Below are 19545 nucleotides of genomic sequence, written 5' to 3' on the forward strand. Positions count from 1 at the left end.
CTCCATGTGGTGCTATTCCTGGAAAGATCTATGTGGATACCATCTGTTCCTTGTTGCTAAGCTACTAAAGAGCTATAATCTTAGCAGTACAGTTGTATTATCCAGATTTAGGTGCCAGAATTCGGAGCAAGCTGTCAATAACCTGGTTCTTTAGGTTAAGTTAGGGCTTATTTCTTCTGTAGTACATGGATAATGGTTTTATACACAATGGGGGATCACTAAATTATTGCTATTTAGTTTCCATCCTTCTCTCTTTTCCTCCCACCAGGCAAGGATCCTTACTACTCCAAGCACATACCTTGCTCATGCCTACCGCAATGTCTTTGTTTTCATTTCTTCCTTTTCCTACATCCTAAATCAGGTGCAGTCCTCAATCTTATCTCTCTAACCAAATTCTTTCCATCCTGCAAGGACAATCTAAAGTTCCAGATGCTCCATGACACTTTCCCCATCATCACTCCAGGACTCAATCTATACATCCTATTCCCCACATTTTAAAGCACTCATTATTTGTATTACTTCAGACCACACTGAATTTTAAATATTAAAGGATATAAGTTATGTGAAAGCACAAAACCCTGACATTCTTAATGAATTTCTTTATATTTTTATACATGTTGATAGCTAATTGGTTCATGTGTGATATTCATGTCTCCTCGCAGAAATTGTAATCATTTTGAAGTCAGGGTCCTCCTCCTCTCTATTTCTTCATCAGCCACTCCACCTACACTCCTAACAGTGCTAGGCATATAAAACACACATTCAAACACTCAAACAGTAATTGTTAATTGATTTTTAGACCTATTGGACTAGAGTCAGAGCAATAGGAGTTATAATTCATGAGAAACTCTTGAGGCAACAGAATTAGGTAAAATGGGTAGAAAGGGGTAACTGCATGCTGCCCTCTGGTGATGAGCTCTTGTACCACACTGCCTGATGGTGTCCCTGTGTGAGCATCTGGAGCCTGTCATGCACTCCAGACCATGCTATTCACTGCAGAGCATGAAAATTAAGGAAAATTATAAATAGAAAGACTCCTCTATGCTAATTATACACTGGTACTTTGTGCTTATTCTTCCCTATTCCTCATTGCAACCCCATGAAGTACATATTCCAACTATGATTATCTTATAGATAAGGAAAGTGAGGCATCGACTTGTAACACAACTTACCCAAGATCCCCAGACTAACAACCAGGTGGAGCCAAGGCTCACTCCTCCTGACTCCAAATCCATATTCTTGTCTCACCACTACCCTGCGTGGAGCAAGGATGGTAGCTGCTGGCAGTGTTACTTGCTCTAACTTATTATTCCACTGTACATTTCAGGAGAAGTTAGGTGGGAGGAAGCATGGGATTTGGAGAAAAAACTAAGAACTCAAAAATCACGACAAAGCAAAATGACATCTACAGCATTTCTCAAACTTTCCTGATAAAATGTGAGAATATATCCCCAAAGCCTTACCCAAAACTAGACATTTATTTGTAGCCTCATGTCTTATGTTAAAAACGAATGCAATTTTCATCCTTTACTCCATAATCATCTTTTTTTTAATACAAGTTATTGGGGTACAGGTGGTATTTGGTTACATGAGTAAGTTCTTTAGTGGTGATTTGTGAGATTTTGGTGCACCCATCACCCGAGCAGTATACACTGCACCATACTTGTAGTCTTCTATCCCCTGACCCCCTTTCACTCTTTCTCTCAAATCCCCAAAGTCCATTGCATCATTCTTAGGCCTTTGCGTCCTCATAGCTTAGCTCCCACATATCAGTGAGAACATACGATGTTTGGTTTTCCATTTCTGAGTAGCTTCACTTAGAATAATAGTCTCCAGTCTCATCCAGGTCACTGCAAATGCTGTTAATTCATTCCTTTTTATGGCTGCATAGTATTCCTATTTTTAATAGAAACATAAAGTTTTGAGTCATTTATAATGGAATCAACCTGACAATCCAAGTGGTTCCTGCATGGCTATAAAAAATCAGGCACTCTGTCTCCCTGCAAATAATGACACTCCAGTCAAGGAATTATGTTCCTAATATAAAGATGGCAGAACCAGGGAGTCAGGAGATCTTAGTTTTAGACCCAGTAAGTTCAGTAATTCAGCAATTTACTGAGTCTCCCCATTTATTTTTATTTTTTAAGGAATCAAGAGTGAAATGGCCTCTGAAAGTCCATTTCTCATCAAGGATCTGATTTTACTCCTTGTAAAGTTCATCCTTTACTAGGAAATACTTTAAAGAAAGCAAGGATGCTGTATAACTTTTCATTCTGGGAAATATCTCTGTTTTTACCACTCAGACATAGAAAGCTAGGAGACAGGACATTAAGAAAAGCATGCAGAAATAAAAGACAAAAGTTAAATTTGATAAGGAACAATTATATAAATTGGTTTCTAATGACTTGGCTGAAGGATAATGTCCTGTGTGCCTTAGACAAGGCACCTCAAAAATCTATATATGGTCCTCTTGCTCTATGTTCATAGTTCATATTTTGTTTTTCTTGTAAACAGGTTAATTTTCTGGCCTAAGAACCACGTAATCAGCAGCAAGGAGTTCTCTTCTATATAAAGAGTAAAAAAGATTTGAAGTGAAGCTGAGAATTATTACCAAGCTCTTTCTTCCATTATTGCTTTTATCCCTTTTATATAAGGTATAACTCCGGAAAGAAAATCCCTCTGCCTTCATTTTTCCCCTATTCACCATAAGTTGACACTAGATCATACACTAAGATTTGAAACATAACAGGTGAAGCTATACAGAAAGTCTTAAAATATTTTATATCTAGAATGATTCTTTTGTGTGAGAAGAAAGGTTAGGGAGAGAGGCAAAGATGAAGTATGAGTTTTAGTTTACTGTTATCCATTAGTAATCTGTAATGTTCTTATGTTTATGGTGGCCTGGAGGATGTTCCAAGACTTGTTTCTAAACAATGGCACTTGGGCGCTCATTACAAGACGAACAGGGCACAGGATATTTTAGTTTCATTTTCCCTTATTTTAAATTCTGATAACATCTGTAAGTCTAAGAATCTCCCCTCAACCCATTTTTCTTCAAAATTAATGTTCAATTTGGAATCATTTCCAATGAGGAAAAACATGGAGAAAAATAACAGATAAAAAGGAGACGTGAATGGGGACTAGAAACATAGAGGTTCACTAAATGCTGCTGGCATTTGCTGATGTCAAAGAATATATTCTGCAGATGTGTTTGTATATTGTCACCAACTAGGCAATGAAGTCTTTGTTCTACAAGCCAAGAGCCTACAAATCTCTGGATCCAAAATGCCATCCAGTTCCTAGCCCCACAGCTGTTCTAGCTTCCCACAGTGGCAGTGTCTATGTTACTCTTGCTTTCTCAGTTTTCTGGTGGCTTTCTTACTTTAAATTATTCTATAAAGCAAAGATACTGCTTGTTCAATTTACCTCCTAGTAGGCCTGGCATAATGCTACAGCAGTGTGTTTAACATAAAGAAGGAGGAATATTATCCGTTGCTGTGGGCTAGAGGAGAGATGGGGAAATAACAAGAGAAAAGAATGAAAGAGAAGGAGGACAGGGAGTAGGTTGTTTTCTGGTATGTGGGGACTGTGTCACAAGTTGGACAGTGAAATGATGATTCCCAGGCTGGGACTCTCTCTTCTGTGCTCTCAGACTCCTTTTTCCATTGGAATTGTAATCTCAGGTACTGTGGAACCTTCATTTGTTTTATAAAGGTTCTTCCTAACCAACTAGAAAGGAGATGATAACTTTCTTATGAATATATTTGCAATCATTTCATGACTGCTCCTCACCCACTGTTACTGTATAAGAACATTTGTATCTTATGTTATGTCATAGGATGAGCACCTTCTAGTCCTGCACTTGGATTTAGCAGACAAGGCTTCTAGGACTGGCTGTGGCCCTGTAGAACTTAGTCAAGTCACTTAACTCTCTGAATTATTTCTAAGGTTATATGCAACTATAATGAGAATCATACGATTCCTGATTTTAATACTAGTCTAATTTTGAATATCATAAAAGTAGTAATAAAAGAGTTGAGAACTTGGATTATCTGTCTGGGATTTAAGATCTTTCTCCTCACTTCTACAATGGTCTTAGCTAATTAATTTAATCTCTCTGAAACTTTCTATTCATGTATAGATGTTAAAAATTATTATTTCATCAATATCATGTGGTTCTTCAAGAAGCAAATATAGTCATATATGAGGACATTACGCAGTTTGTAAATGTATATATTTGGAATAACATTTAAAAATTTGCAGCAACAGTAATAACAACCTTTACCGGGCACACTTTTGGGTCAGGCACTGTGTTAAGAGTTTAATTCACATGATTTTGTTAGACTTTGAACAATGCTAAAAAGTTATATATAACATCTAATTTTACATTGGATGAAACTTAGGCTCAGAGAATTTGAGTAATTTACCCATGGTAGCAAATGGTGGAAGAAGGATCCTTCACATAGCTGAAATTCTGAATCAGAATAAAAATCGAACTCAGATTTTAGTCCTACTACATTATGTCTTACTGTTTAACCATTTCTGATCCTGGCCATTTCAACTTTCTAAGCTTTAATTTTCATATAACTACTATGAAGATGATAAAACTTGTCTTGCCTAATTGTGAAAGTTGTAACGAGAAGTAATCTAGTTTATACTACTTTGAAAATTGTAGCAAGATAAATAAATATAAGGAAAATAGGTAGTAGTAGTGGTAGAGGTAGTCTTAGCAGCAGCAGCAGCAAGAGTAAAAACATTGGTATAATTTTTTCAACTCTACATGATGAAAATGAGAAATCCCATTGCTCCTAAGCATTTTCTTGCTAAATAAAAATATCTAAATGAAGCTTCAAAAATAGCATATCTAGTATTAGCACATTAAAGCTTTTCAGGTGTTAGTGTGCATATTTCTAAATTTTGGTTTGCTACATGGAAGAGGACTGCCATTATTAACTCTGAACAGCTGTCTATTTTTCTGTTCTGTAACAAATAAGTTTGGGGTTCTATTTTTGCAATTTCCGGGATGGGTATGGAAAGTGGAAGTGGCAGAATGTAAGCTTTACTCTATTGTACAATAACATATATCAGTGCTAATACTCCATTTTAATGAGTCATCAAAACATTTTATAATGAGCAATACTGGAATACAAAGAAGGCACCCTGCACCTGGTGTTAGTTTTTTGTGGCCTCCAGATGTGTATGTACAGGCATCACAAGACCGGTAGTCAAAGAAAATGCAAACTTCACAAGTGAGGAAGATATAAAGATAGCAGGCTCTTGCTTTTTTATTAAAAACCCAAAGTGACAATTTCATTCCACTTTACCAGCAATCTGCAAATGTTCTTGCAGTCCCAAGCTGTTGTAATTATCCAGGTCGCTTCTGGTGTAGTTCCCCGCTCTGCCTTAAATTGAACATCTCTATAGATTAAGTGTCATCTTTTTTCCTATACTAATAGAAATTCCATTAATAGCCTTGTTCGTATTCTTCAAAAGGAAATGGACTAAAAATTGGGGTATTACTAATACCCCAATAAACAGAAATACAAAGCGTGTTTAAGAGGAAGGAAACAGGGAAATGAATTCGACATGATTGAGGATGATGACTTAAGTACTATTTAGAATCCAGAAAGGACAAAACACACTTGGAACACCATGAACTGGGACTGAAAGTCATCACTGAACAAATCCTATTTAGAGCTGACCTCAGCATACGATGGTTCAAACTATATATCCAGGGACCAGAGAGGCAGAATCGGTGGAAGTGATGCTGGAGCTCAGGAGACATAGTTTAAGAATTTATTTAAGGCAAGAAGGATCATTTCCTCATTATCATTTCATTGTTGCCTAAATTCTCCCTTCTTAAGTATTCATCATTCCATCTATGCAGATATACTTAGCAAACATAATATTTAAGACACCATACTTGGCACTGCAGAAAGTAGGAAGAGGAGAAGTGCATAGTCTTGCCCTGCAAGGAATTCATAGTGTCATGTGGAGATAAAAGAAACCTCCCAAATGCTTATAATCCAAAGCAGAAAAAAAATGCACGAGAGAAATAGGGACAAAGTCCCATGACAGGCATGAAGAAAGGCAGACGAGATTATGGTTAGAAGACCTAAGTTCTCTCCTGGTCTTACTGGCCACATGATTTTAAACAAGGTACTTAACCCCACTGATCCTCTAAAATGTAGATAATAACAATGGTCCATTTCATGTTGGTATTGTGATGACTGCATACAAAAGTATAGATTAAAGTAGTTGGTAAGATATTTCCCTACTCTTATTTTTCCTCAGGGGGGTGTTAATCAGGGTTGAAGTAAGGAGGGAAAAGGCATGTCTTCCGGTTACTAGGCATAAGGGAAGGCTTGTGGAAGGGGATAGGAGTTAAGTCCTAAAGGATACAACCTCACTTTGAAGACCAGTGTCCTCAGCTGATCTGTTTATCTTCTCTTCAACTCTGTCCTTCATCTTCTTTAGCATTGTATCCTATTCCTGTACCACTAGTCACTAACTGGCCCCTATCTTAAAGTTCTGTGGCTGTGGGTATAGAAACCCACTTGCACTGGCTTAAGCAAAATTTGGAACTTGTTGCCAGGCTAAAATGACAAGAAGCACAGCAGGGCAGGCCGCCTGATAAACTGGAACTAAGAACTGGGAGTTTTGGGGGACCCAGAAAGTCACAGTCCAGCCTCTCTTAGTTCTTTTCAGCCTCATTTCTCTGCATCTTTCTTTGAGACCACATAGTTTCTCATCTCCTTTTCTTTTTCTACATTTGTTTCATTCTTTTACATCTCTGCACAAACGTTCTCTGCGTCTCCGTGGATATATACTCAGTTCTAGGCACCATTGTCAACCTGTAGGTCAGGCCACACGTAGTAGGGATAATTAAGCCAGGTTTCTGAAAATCATCTCTTTCTTAACTTGTGGTTCTCTTCTGAGGCTCCAGTGCCTTTGTCTGTGGGCTTGAATTATTTAGTGTTGTTTTTATGATTTACCTGTATAATTCCTGACCTTAAATATGACCCAACTCTCATCCTGGTTGTTCTGACCTTGCTTCTGTAATGCTCAAAATGTTAGATCACAGGTTGGAGAAAGTAACATACTCTCATTTCATACTGCTCTTTCTTGCCTTAGTGCCTTTGTTCCAGTTGTTTTTAACCTCTCACCTCCCTCATCTTGTAAACCCCTGTTTTAAAACTGTCTCAAGACTTTTCTCCTTTTTCTAGCCTTCCTTGGTTATCTTTCCTTTCCATCCCAAGCAGACGGATCACTCTTTCCTTGCTGCATTTACCATGGCTTGTACATCTTTTAATTGCTGCTCCTAATCACACTGCAATACAGTTTTCTTGGTTTTAATGTTTTCTTACTCTAGTGAGGTGGTTAAGAAAATGCTCTCTGAGGTTGAATCACTGAGTTCAAAGACCGATCATTCCATTTATTAACTATGTGACTGTGGGAAAGGTACTTCATCTCTCTTTTTTTTTTTTTTTTTTGAGATGGAGTCTCGCTCTGTCACCCAGGCTGGAGTGCAGTGGCGCAATCTCGGCTCACTGCAAGCTCCACCTCCTGGGTTCACGCCATTCTCCTGCCTCAGCCTCCCGAGTAGCTGGGACTACAGGCGCGTGCCACCATGCCTGGCTAATTTTTTGTATTTTTAGTAGAGATGGGGTTTCACTGTGTTAGCCAGGATGGTCTCGATCTCCTGACCTCATGATCCACCCGCCTCGGCCTCCCAAAGTGCTGGGATTACAGGCGAGAGCCACCGAACCCGGCCCATCTCTTTTTTAATGGAGATGATAGTACCTACATCAGAAGTTGTTGACAGAATTGAGATAATACCTGTAAAATGCTTGGAACAGTGCATGGCATAAAATTGGTGCTCAGTAAATATTAACTATTACTTTTTGAACTGCCAGTACCTAGCCCAGGGTGTGGCAAGCAGGATGTGTTAATTGTTTGCTGGATAAATGAATTATATTTTAAAACTAAAGCATATTTGGGAGGATGTTTTATTTCTTTTGTTTTGTAGTGACTGGAAAAGTATCTACTGTTGCTACACTTTCTGGTAATTGATGTGTATCTGTGTATGTATGTAATATTGAATTGCAATTGTGAGAAACACTGTAAACAACTTGCATAGGATAGTATTCAAGTGTGTAATAGAGATATATGTGTAACTGTTTATTTGATGTCTGTCCCCACCACTAGAAGGTAAATGCCCCCAGGGCAAGGTTTGACTGTGTCCTATTTATTATTAGACGTTCTAGGCATATCGCAATTTCTGACACATAAAAGGTATTTAATAAGCATTCGTTGAATAGATGAATACATGGAAAAATGGACTGTGTTTACACAATTAACAAGTGCCTTTTCTGTTTCCTCCACTTGGAATGTCCTCTTCTTCCATCATTACTGAGTGTCAAAATTCTGTTTAACTTTCAAACCTAGCTGAGATAGCCTTCCATGAAGCTTGCCCCTTCTCTGAATTCTTGTGGTAATTCATAGACTCTTAGTATACTCTACATTTTGCATATGGCATTACAGTGATTTGCAAATCAATCTGAAAATTCTTGGGGGCAGAATTCCAGTTAGGGGTTCTCCTGATTTATACATGTTTGTATCTCTCCCAATGATTAATAAGCTGCATAACTTTCACATTAGGGTCAGAAGAAGTTTTTCTGAGATGAATGAATGAATGAATGAATGAATGAATAGTATTGCAACTTCTTTTTGACTGACAGAAGCCCCAAGTCTACCAGCAAGATGAGCATAAGAACTGTACTTAGGACCCACTGATCCCCGTGTGAACGTTTTTATGAAATCCGGATATGATTGTTAGCAGTATAAGGAAAACCAAATTTGTACATTGCAGCAAGAGACACTAGGGCACCATTTGGTAATACTATCTCTCTTACAAAGTGATGATGTCACAAAGAAGTTTTAAGTTTACTTTTGGGCACTTGTCCTGTCTAGAATAGTGTCTGACACATAGTAGGGGCTCCAGAAAATGTGAGTGAGCTGATTGAACTAACAAATGAATAAAAACACAGGCCAGTCTCTACGAAAAGAACTACTAATTGAGACTGTATTTATAAGCATATCTACTCATTTGAATAAAATTGCAAAGCCTCTGATTTGCCTAATATCCAAAAATATTGACTGCCTAGAAGAATGCCCTTATGCCCCCAATGATGGAACCAATTTAAAATACTTCATGAGAACTTTCTATAAATCATGCATTTAATAAACATTTAGGAGCTTACATTCACCAGACACTTAGGCTAAAAGATAAGAAAAGTTCTGTGTTGCTGTTTTGCACTTGTGGCTCTTGGATCCAGCAGATGAACTTGCTTGAGACTCCAGATTTTATTTACATTTTATAACTCTAGGGCAGGATCTAATATGTGAAATCAAATCCTGAAACTTTGAAGGACTTCGTAGTTTGGTTTCCTTCTTCTCTGAAGACTGTTTTGAGCAGCACTATCCAGGTATCAGCCGCTTTGAGGTTCCTTTCACCAATATGAATTTTATATGGGATGTTCCCTGGGGGCAGATTATATCATGACTTGAGATTTTATGTCAGGTTTATTGTTAGTTCACAGAACTACACTGACTGAAACACCAGTTGTGATTCATAGCTTATGGTGTTTGAGTGAGATGATCCAGACCATCTAGGTGGCTCCGCATTCTAATGATGTATTAGGAATCCACACTCACAGTAGATGCACAGAAGAGCATTTACTTGCTTACCACCTTTTCAGGTCAATTCTCCTAAGATCAGCGACATCAATATGTGACTATACTTTATATACGTTGTTCATTTTCAAGCATTTGATTTAAAAGAGAACAAGGTTTATTTTAAAGGAGGCAATTATTTGAGCCATATATTTGTCATCGATTTAATATAATAGACTCAGCATGATAGGATATGTATACCTTAGGATTTATTAGGATACTGTAAACAATGAAGTGTATCATTAGTACAAATTCCATACAAGTATAAATACATGTGTGTACATGAAGTATATATCATTGGGTTAAAAAGTGCATAAAGCAGGGAATAGAGTACCTTTTCTGCTGACAAAAAAATAAATTTAGGGTCAGTTTATAAAGAGTTATTCTTAACTGATAATATTTTAATAATGGCTATATTTTCTAAAAGAAACTCTCATGAAATTGTGTCATATATTTAATAAAGACTTGGAAGATGCTTGAGATATATTGGCAAATTCCCAATATGTTCTGAAAAGATTTAGAGCAGTCAAAAATAAAGCAAACCTGAATGATAATTTGGGCATGATTTTATGTATGTGTGAATTAGGGAAAACTGGAAACATACACTGGAATCAAAGACAGAGTAGCCCACGAATTAAGGGAATTGAATCCAAGGTTAATTGGACCCAAAGGGGTCTATTCCATGTATTAACACAGCCCTGCCCCTACCACCACACCACCACAATGGTATAGTCAAGGTTTCTGAGTTTTCTCCAGATGGACTTTAATAGAAATAATTTTATGAGATCAGTAAAGACAAAGCTAATAATGAAAACTGTCAAGCATTAATTGGAAACTGGAGACTCTTGTTAGTTGATTTAGTCATTCCTCACAGGCTCACCAAGCACTCTTTATGTGCCAGGCGCTGTGCTAGACACTGGGAATAGATGCACTTCTATATTTAAGGAGTTCAAGACAAGACAACAAGAACACAAACAAGTAAATGTTAGTTCCTTTCTCCAACTTACTTTCCTATTCACATTTACCCCAAAAGTAACAATATAATTAGAGAGACTGAGAGGAAAACACTTAAGAATAAAATGTTAGGTGATAAATCAGAGGTGCATACAAGAAATCAAGAAGGGGAAGATAACCCTGCCTGGCAAGGGATGGATCCGTGAAAGAGGAAATACTTGAGCTTCACAAGGAATATCACACTTTGATAATAACAACAAAAAAAAAAAAAAAAAGGAAGAGAAGTCTCATAAAGATAGGAGAAGCAAACTATACTTTCTAGATTCTAGTTCAAAGTAGGATCCTTATAACAAAATGATTTAGAGAACTTCCCACCATTAGTTTTTTAGACTTCTTACAAAAATTATATAAGCTTTATGGCTTTAATAGTCAAGATCAACTTACTGTGATCCAACAAAAATATAGTGGTTCAATTAGAAGAGCTTAAAATATAGCCCAGTGTTTGTGACATTTAAGTGATTTCCAAGTTACAGGGAAAAATATGATGGTATCTAACTTGAGTCACTTGAAAATAACGTGAACTTCAAGGAAGATTTATTCCAGCTATTGAAAGAAGCATATCTCTTGAGTTTCTATGTCACAAATAATGTTTTTCTTGAGAGGGTACCAAATAAATTTTAGCAGAGATTATTTTTTAAGAATCTTCTCTCATAGCTAATTGGTGATCTCAATTTTTTCAAAGTAGATCTAATGAAAATAATCAAATATTTTAATATACTTCTTGGTAGTCCTATTTACCTTATCTCAGCCTATCAAATGTTGCCAGCCTGATTCTTCTGGTTAAATAAATTATAAGCACAAACATTATTTCTCCAAAATAAAACACAATGACACTGATTCACTAATTCACTTTATATAGCTATACACGACTTCTGTCAGAAATGTTTACAAAATCTAGATATTGCATCACTACTTTACTAAAGAAACAATTATACTTTTCAAGATAACTTTTTTGGTGGGTTTTACTTGGAGTAAAGAATAGCAATTTTGGTTTCTTGATCTATATATCAAACCTAACTGCAAAAGATATTCAAGTAGCTCTGGGAGAACCAATGAGGAAATAAACATTGCAGTTTATTTCAAACATTAATATATGGAATATCAATATTGTTTCCTTTCTTTAGTACATGCCACTATTAGAAACTACTATCTTCAGTGGGATGAGTTTGGTTGGACCACTGTTTATTCTTTCTTACCGACTAATGCTTGGACATATTAAGAATTAGGAATTCATGCAGAGAAAAACCATATATTTAGCCTGAACTAGAACTACAGAGAAAATAACCATGATTGTCAAATGCACAGAATTTATACATTTCTCTATAGATATAACAGGAGAAAAAGGAAAAATAAATAAAAGAATCTCTAGGAAAATAACAGAAAATTTTCCTTACCGGAATAAATGCATGTTGCATAGCTTGTTCACATTGTTTTAAGGAAGCAATAGTATCCCACAAAAGCTGATAATTCTCAGCCCGAGAAGCACTTGGCCGTTGCATAGCGAAAGCTGGTAACACTCAAACTGAGCTCATAGAACCCAGTTGAAGAAGAAAAAAAAAAAAAAACCCTGCAGATCTGTTACATAAACTTCTTAATTAGATCTGCTACACAAACTGCTATCTTAAGACTAAAAAAAAAGTTAATCAGAACATTTCTTTTGGGGGATAACTGGGCATGACTTGAACAGAGACAGATGTTTTCATCGGGAAGAATTTTCATTCCTACACTTGTGAAAAGCAATCCCATCAGTGTTCTCCTGTCTTCACACGGGTCTGGTGAAACGGCACATACCATAAGTGTGTGGGGGGAAAGAAGTAGGAAGAAGAGAGATGTGAAAAAATGTTCCTACCAGAAGATTTGGGTGGCAGGTCATGGTGGCGGAATTTAAGTAGCTTGTGAAAAGTAGTAACATTGAAGGGAGTAGGTTATATACACACATATATGTACATATACAGATGTCAGCACTTGTCTGCTGTGTGAGAAATACAACTATATACATGCATACTCACAGTGTCATTTAATACGTCCAGCTCTCCTCTCAGTTTAGGTAAGAGCTAGATGTGACATATTCTTCACCTACAGAGTATTACTGTCTTAATGGCACTATAAGTTGTTTGTCTGGGATTGTCTCTAAAGACAAGCCAGAAGGCATCTTAAAATGTAAGAGTAATTAGAAGAACTTTATGTTGCCTATGTATTGAAGAAAAGTCACTTTTATTCCTTATTCTAGATAAAATTTACATAGATAATACAAGGAGAATCGTGTCTTTAAATGTTCTCCGGAAATGAGAGTAGGCTGGAATGTGTTAATTCCAAAGAAATATGCGTGTGCACTTTGACAACAAAAAAGACTCGTATAAGCATGAAATAAAATATGAACAGAATTTAGGGACATATTCTCAATTCCCTTCACCAAGGACAGTACCCACACAGGGAGGTGAGGTTCCACCCATCCCTAATGTCTCTGTAGGATTGCTGAGCTGGGAGGTGCATCTTGGAAGGTGATGCTCAGAACACTTGGAAATTCCAAAGGAATCCATACTCTAAGGACTGGTTGCACAGTCAACAATGGTGATATTTACTCAAGCATGTCCAGAGGTATGAGGCAAAAGGAGAGAAATTCACAGCATAATAAATTATGCATTTAATTGACCTAGAAAATCCAAGGAAGACCAAACAAGGTACAAATTGTAGGAAACAGTTTGATAACATACACAAAATATTTTCCCTGTATTATTTTTGGAACAGCAGCATGACTTGGGTTACCTAGTTTTCCTGCATTTGTACCCTGATGATGGTAGATTGGTTCATACTAATGCCCTTAGTGTTAAAGTCTCAAAGGCTGACACCAGGGAGGTTTTCCTCTTACCTTCATTACTTTTCAATTTTGGACTGAAGCAATGAAAAGTAGAAGTGATCTTTCAAAATCTTTACCTAATTTGTAAATTTTACCCAATTTGTAGGGAAATTGTTTTTCCTTAGTACTTCATGAGTACACACCACAAGACTATTGCCATTAGTTTGTTTTTCAGTATCAATTCAACCAGCCTTCTCTTTTTCTCATTCATGGTGTTCTTCTGTTCAGCTCACACCCACAGTCCCTCCTCTGCCTTCGTTCCTGCCCTTATAGTCTCCCATCTGCCCCAGCCACATGCTTCTTCTCCATGCATTGTCGACCAGCCAGCCCACAACCTTCAGAAAATATTCCTTCACTAGTAAATGTTCTGAATTTCTCAGGAGACAACAGGAAAATAAAAAGTTGTCTTTTAAGTTACCTTTCAAAATCCCAGTCAATCCTCTCTGAAATTCTTAAGCAAATGTTTATCATTATTCCAGACCCCACTTGATGGGTCTTCTGAGGCTTTTCCCACCTCCTGTTTATCAGGTTCCTTTATTCTTTCCTTTAAAGAGCATGTCCTAAAAATCCTCTTCCCTTTAGTTTTTGGAGAAAAAAAGGTAAAGAATTCAAAGTCTTTGTGTGTGGAAACACTGTTTTAAAAACTGCCCTTTGAATCTTGCATTCATTCATTTGTTCATTGATCCAACAAACATATCAAGCATCTCCCATGTGCTATAATTTTTTTTTTTTCTTTCTTGAGATGGAGTCTCGCTCTGTCGCCCAGGCTGGAGTGCAGTGGTGCGATCTCGGCTCACTGCAAGCTCCACCTTTCGGGTTCACGCCACTCTCCTGCCTTAGCCTCCTGAGTAGCCGGGACTAAGGCGCCCGCCACCACACCCGGCTAATTTCTTTTGTATTTTTAGTAGAGACGGTGTTTCACCATGTTAGCCAGGATGGTCTTGATCTCCTGACCTCGTGATACGCCTGCCTTGGCCTCCCAAAGTGCTGGGATTACAGGTGTGAGCACCACACCCAGCCGTGCTATAATTTTTGGTAGTACTTTGGACAAATGGATACATCAGATGTTGCCTCTACCTTTAAGGAGAGTCTAACAGAAGGGATGGTAAATCAGCACAAATAACAAAAAGGCAAGTTTAAAAACGTGTAAGTGCCATAAAAGAGGTAGCATAAACTATTTAGAAAGCAATGAAAAAGAAGAGATTATATCCATGGTGGAAATTAGGGCAGCCTCATGGAAGATTTAGCACTTTGCTAGAGTTTGTTGTTAGGGTAGTATTTAGTTATACAGATACAGGGGGAATTCTGAGAAAGGAAAGGTACAGCAAAGGCACAGGGTGGGAAAGGCTCCATTGATTATTGTTTTGGAAGAAATGTGACACCAAGAAAAAAATTGTAAATCAATGATTACCCAGCTTAAAATTCAGATTTAGACCGAATTTGAGCTTATCCTTGATTGAAAACTAATAGCTTCCTATTCTTGATGCTAACCAATATTACCTTTAACCAACTCACAGATAATTCATGTTCATAAATTCAGTGAAAATCTTCTTAAACCTCATGAGGTGATAAGTTCTATGGGTTTATTCCTCACTGTTTGAAATAGGCACATTGATAGATGTTTGGAGGCCCTAGGTGGCTCAATCATTTAGGTTATATTACTTATTGTTTTTCATTAAGCCAATATTACGTGTTTTGTATTCCTGCCCACTTTCATAAGTTCTAAACTTCTTACCTTCTAAGGTCAAGTGGGGTCCACTATAAATCAAATATTTACCTTATCAAATATTTGACTTAGTTCAATTTGACTCAGTTTAATAAACATTTATTTAGCTCTACTATGTGCCAAGAGCTGTGCTAGAAATAGAGAACACAAAGATAAATGTAATATTATGTCAATCCTCCGTTTCTTTTCCACTATCACTCAGTGTGCAACTGTCTTTGCCCACAAGTGGAGCATATGTATTTTCTTCCTGTTAGCACGATGCTTGATAAATAATTGCTACCATTTATTTCCGTTAAACACTCAGTCAGTAGGCTACATGTCTATCACATCTAAATATGTCACGATGCTCTAACTTAGGCTGCAGACCTCAGAATACCTAACGGTACTTTTGTATGGTGGGAATGCCATACGTTGAGTGCTTTCTGCTGGTGAATGGTTTAAATTTAACTTCATGACAATTGCACTTCCAGTAAAAATAGAGTAACAGGGCCTGAGTTTGCATTTCCACCTAAAATAACCAAAAAAAAGGACACAATGTAGGAAAGAATGGGTTTCAAGAATGCACATGAGACAACAAAAAACAATGAACGCAGAGAGAAAAGAAACAAACAAGGTGGGTCCTGTGATTTGCAATTCTTATAGCCTTTAACTTCCAGGCCATATTCCAGAGAGGAGGAATCCAGTTGTGGCCAGTGGACTATTGAGCTGAGAAGACAGAATTGGTTTGCTGGGAAGATCAAAGCAGCAAGTAGAAATAGATAAATCCACAATTATAATTGGAGATATCAACACCTTTAAATAATTAATAGAAAAAATAGAAAATCTGTAAAGATAGAGAAGACTTATATAAAACTGGGCACCAGTTTGAGCTAATAAACCTTTATAGAATATTTTACTCCACGACAGCAAAATATACACATTTTTAAGTGCTCAAATAGTATTTGCCAAGATAGAACATATTTTTAACTTGAAATCAAATTTTCATAAATTTAAAAAGATTCACGTCACAGGAAATATAATCTCTGGCTATAACAGGATTAAGTTGAAAATCAATAACAGAACAATCTCTGGAAACTCTCAAAATATTAAGAAAATAAATGACACAATTCCAAATAGCTCATTGGTTAAAGAAAAAGAATTAAAAATGAGAATATATTTTGAACTGAATGAACATAATCTACAATATATTGAATTTGTTGGATTCCCTTAAAGCAGTAATTAAGGAAACATACATATCACTATGTGCTTATATTTGAAAAGAAGGTAGTGTCAAATTACTGACCTCAGCTTCCATCTTTCACAAGAAAAAAATATAGCAAATTAAACCCAAAGTATGCAGACGAAAGGAAATAAAAAAATAACAGCACAGAAGATAGAGGAAAACCAATGAAAAGAAAAGCTGGTTCTTTGAGAATATCAAAAAAATTGATAACACTCTAGCAAGACTAATTAGGAGAAACAAATTATCAAAATCAAGATGGAGGAAGATGACATCCCTGCCAATCCTACAATCCTACAAACATGAAGAGCTAATAAGGAAATCTTTATGTATGTATTTATTTATTTATTTATTCTTAGAGACAGTGCAATGTTATGATCATGGCTCACTGAAGACTCAAAATCCTGGCTTCAGGCAGTCCTCTGGCCTCAGCCTCCTGAGTAGCTGGGACCACACACCTGGCTAAGTTTTTTTTTTTTTCTAAGACAGGGTCGCACTTTGTTGCCCAGGCTGGTCCTAAACTCCTGGCTTCAAGCAATCCTCCAGCCTCAGTTTCTCAAAGTGCTAGGATTATAAAACATGAGCCACTGTACCTGGCTGAGAAGGTACAAGCAACTTTTTCCCAAAAAAAATTAATACCTTAGATGAAATGGACAAATTCCTTGAAAGATGCAAACTAATCAAGAAGAAATAAGTACTTTACATAGTCACATCATAAACTATTAAAGATATTTGTAATTAAAATCATCCCACTAAGAGAATTCCAGGCCCAGATGGCTTCACTGATAAATTCCTCTAAATATTTTAAAGAAAGAAATAATAACGATTCTACACAAAATTTTTCAGAGAATTCAAGAGGAACACATACTTTCCAGATCATTTTATTTTGAGGCCAGCATTACCCTAACCCCAAACCAGATGAAGATATTACAAGAAAAGCTAATATCAATAAACCCTCATGAATATAAATGCAAAAATTCTAAAAAAATTTTTTAGCAAATTTAATCAAACAATATATAAAAAGGATAATGCATCATAACCAAGTAGGCTTTATCCTGGGAATACGAAATAGGTTTAACATTTACAAATGAACCAATGAAATTTATTAAGTTTTCTTTTCCTGAAAATTAAATAATGAATTTATTCATATGTTGAACACCTCAATGTTAACTATTTTCACAAATGGTAATTATGAGATAATAAACATTATTTTATTTATTTATTCATTTATTTATTTTATTATACTTTAAGTTCTGGGGTACATGTGCAGAACATGCAGGTTTTTTACATAGATATACATGCGCCATGGTGGATTGCTGAACCTATCAACCCGTCAGGAAAACACCAAAAGCAATGGCAACAAAAGCCAAAATAGACAAATGGGATCTAACTAAAGAGCTTCTGCACAGCAAATCAAACTAGCATCAGAATAAACAGGCAACCTACAGAATGGGAGAAAATTTTTGCAATCTATCCATCTGACAAAGGGCTAATATCCAGAATCTACAAAGAACTTAAATAAATTTACAAGAAAAAAACAACCCCATCAAAAAGTGGGCGAAGGGTATGAACATACATTTCTCAAAAGAAAACATTTATGTAGCCAACAAACATATGAAAAAAAGCTCATCACCACTGGTCATTAGAGAAATGCAAATCAAAACCACAATGAGATACCATCTCAAGGCAGAATGGCAATCACTAAAAAGTCAGGAAGCAACAGATGCTGGAGAGAATGTGGAGAAATAGGAACACTTTTACACTGTTGGTGGGAGTGTAAATTAATTCAACCATTGTGGAAGACAGTGTGGCGATTCTTCAAGGATCTAGAACTAGAAATACCATTTGACCCAGCAATCCCATTACTGGGTATATACCCAAAGGATTATAAGTCATTCTACTATAAGGACAAATGCACGTGTATGTTTACTGTGGCACTGTTCACAATAGCAAAGACTTAGAACCAACCCAAATGCCATCAGTGATAGACTGGATAAAGAAAATGTGGCACATATACACCATGGAATACTATGCAGCCATATAAAAGGATGAGTTCACGTCTTTTGCAGGAATATGGATGAAGGTGGAAACCATCATTCTCAGCAAACTAACACAGGAACAGAAAACCAAACACATGTTCTCACTCATAAGTAGGAGTTGAACAATGAGAACAAATGGACACAGGGAGGGGAACATCACACACTGGGGCCTGTTGTGGCATGAGGGGCTAGGGGAGGGATAGCATTAGGAGAATTTATTAACTTTTTTTTTAAAAAAACAAAACAAATTAACAACTTAACGATTATCTTAGTAGGCACAGAAACAACATTTTACAAAATCCAATATCTATTTCTGGTTCTAACAAAAAACTCTTAGGACAAGACAAGTATGTCCCTTCTCACCACTTATATTCAACACTGTCCGAGAGTTTCCAAACAGTGTAACAAGGCAAGAAAAATAAATACAGATTGGAAACAAAGAAATAAAAATGCTTTTATTACACATGACATAATTATCTGTGGAAAATCTCATAAATTCTAAAGAAATGCTAGTAGAACCTTTAGCAAATTTAACAAGATTGTAGAACACAAGATTAATATCCAAAGATCAATTGTATCTCTATATACTAGCAATAAATGCATAGAAATTAAAATAAAAAATAATGCAATTTACAATAAATTTTTGAAATATTAACTACTTAGGGATAAACCTAATTTTTTTTTTTTTTGAGACAGAATCACACTCTATCAACCAAGCAACCCCTGCCTCCCAGGTTCAAGCAATTCTCATGCCTCAGCCTCCCAAATAGCTGGGACTATAGGCGCACACCACCATGCCCAGCTAATTTTTGTATTTTTTGTAGTGACAGTGTTTTGCCATGTTGGCCAGGCTGGTCTCAAACTCCTGACCTCAGGTGATCTGCCTGCCTCAGACTCCCAAAGTGCTGGGATTATATAAACCTGATTTTTAAAGTGTGCAAGGCATGTACACTGA

General features: G+C 36.6%; 1 protein-coding gene across 21 annotated transcripts in view; it reads right to left on the reverse strand.

The window, feature by feature from the left end:
* Positions 1-19545, reverse strand: part of DLG2 (discs large MAGUK scaffold protein 2) — a 2194174-nt gene that overhangs the window by 806341 nt on the left and 1368288 nt on the right. For 2 of the 21 annotated variants that reach the window (XM_055281270.2, XM_055281269.2), the window contains exon 1: positions 12144-12504. The exons of 17 other annotated variants lie outside the window; for them this stretch is intronic. In XM_055281270.2, the coding sequence (XP_055137245.1) occupies positions 12144-12248 (105 nt within the window). In that variant the 5' untranslated portion in view covers positions 12249-12504. Of the gene's footprint in view, positions 1-12143; positions 12506-19545 lie in introns of those variants that run through there. 2 more of the 21 variants (XM_055281266.2, XM_055281267.2) reach the window with 2 other exon arrangements.

The sequence above is a fragment of the Symphalangus syndactylus genome, chromosome 6, assembly GCF_028878055.3.
Source record: "Symphalangus syndactylus isolate Jambi chromosome 6, NHGRI_mSymSyn1-v2.1_pri, whole genome shotgun sequence".
Lineage (NCBI taxonomy): Eukaryota > Metazoa > Chordata > Mammalia > Primates > Hylobatidae > Symphalangus > Symphalangus syndactylus.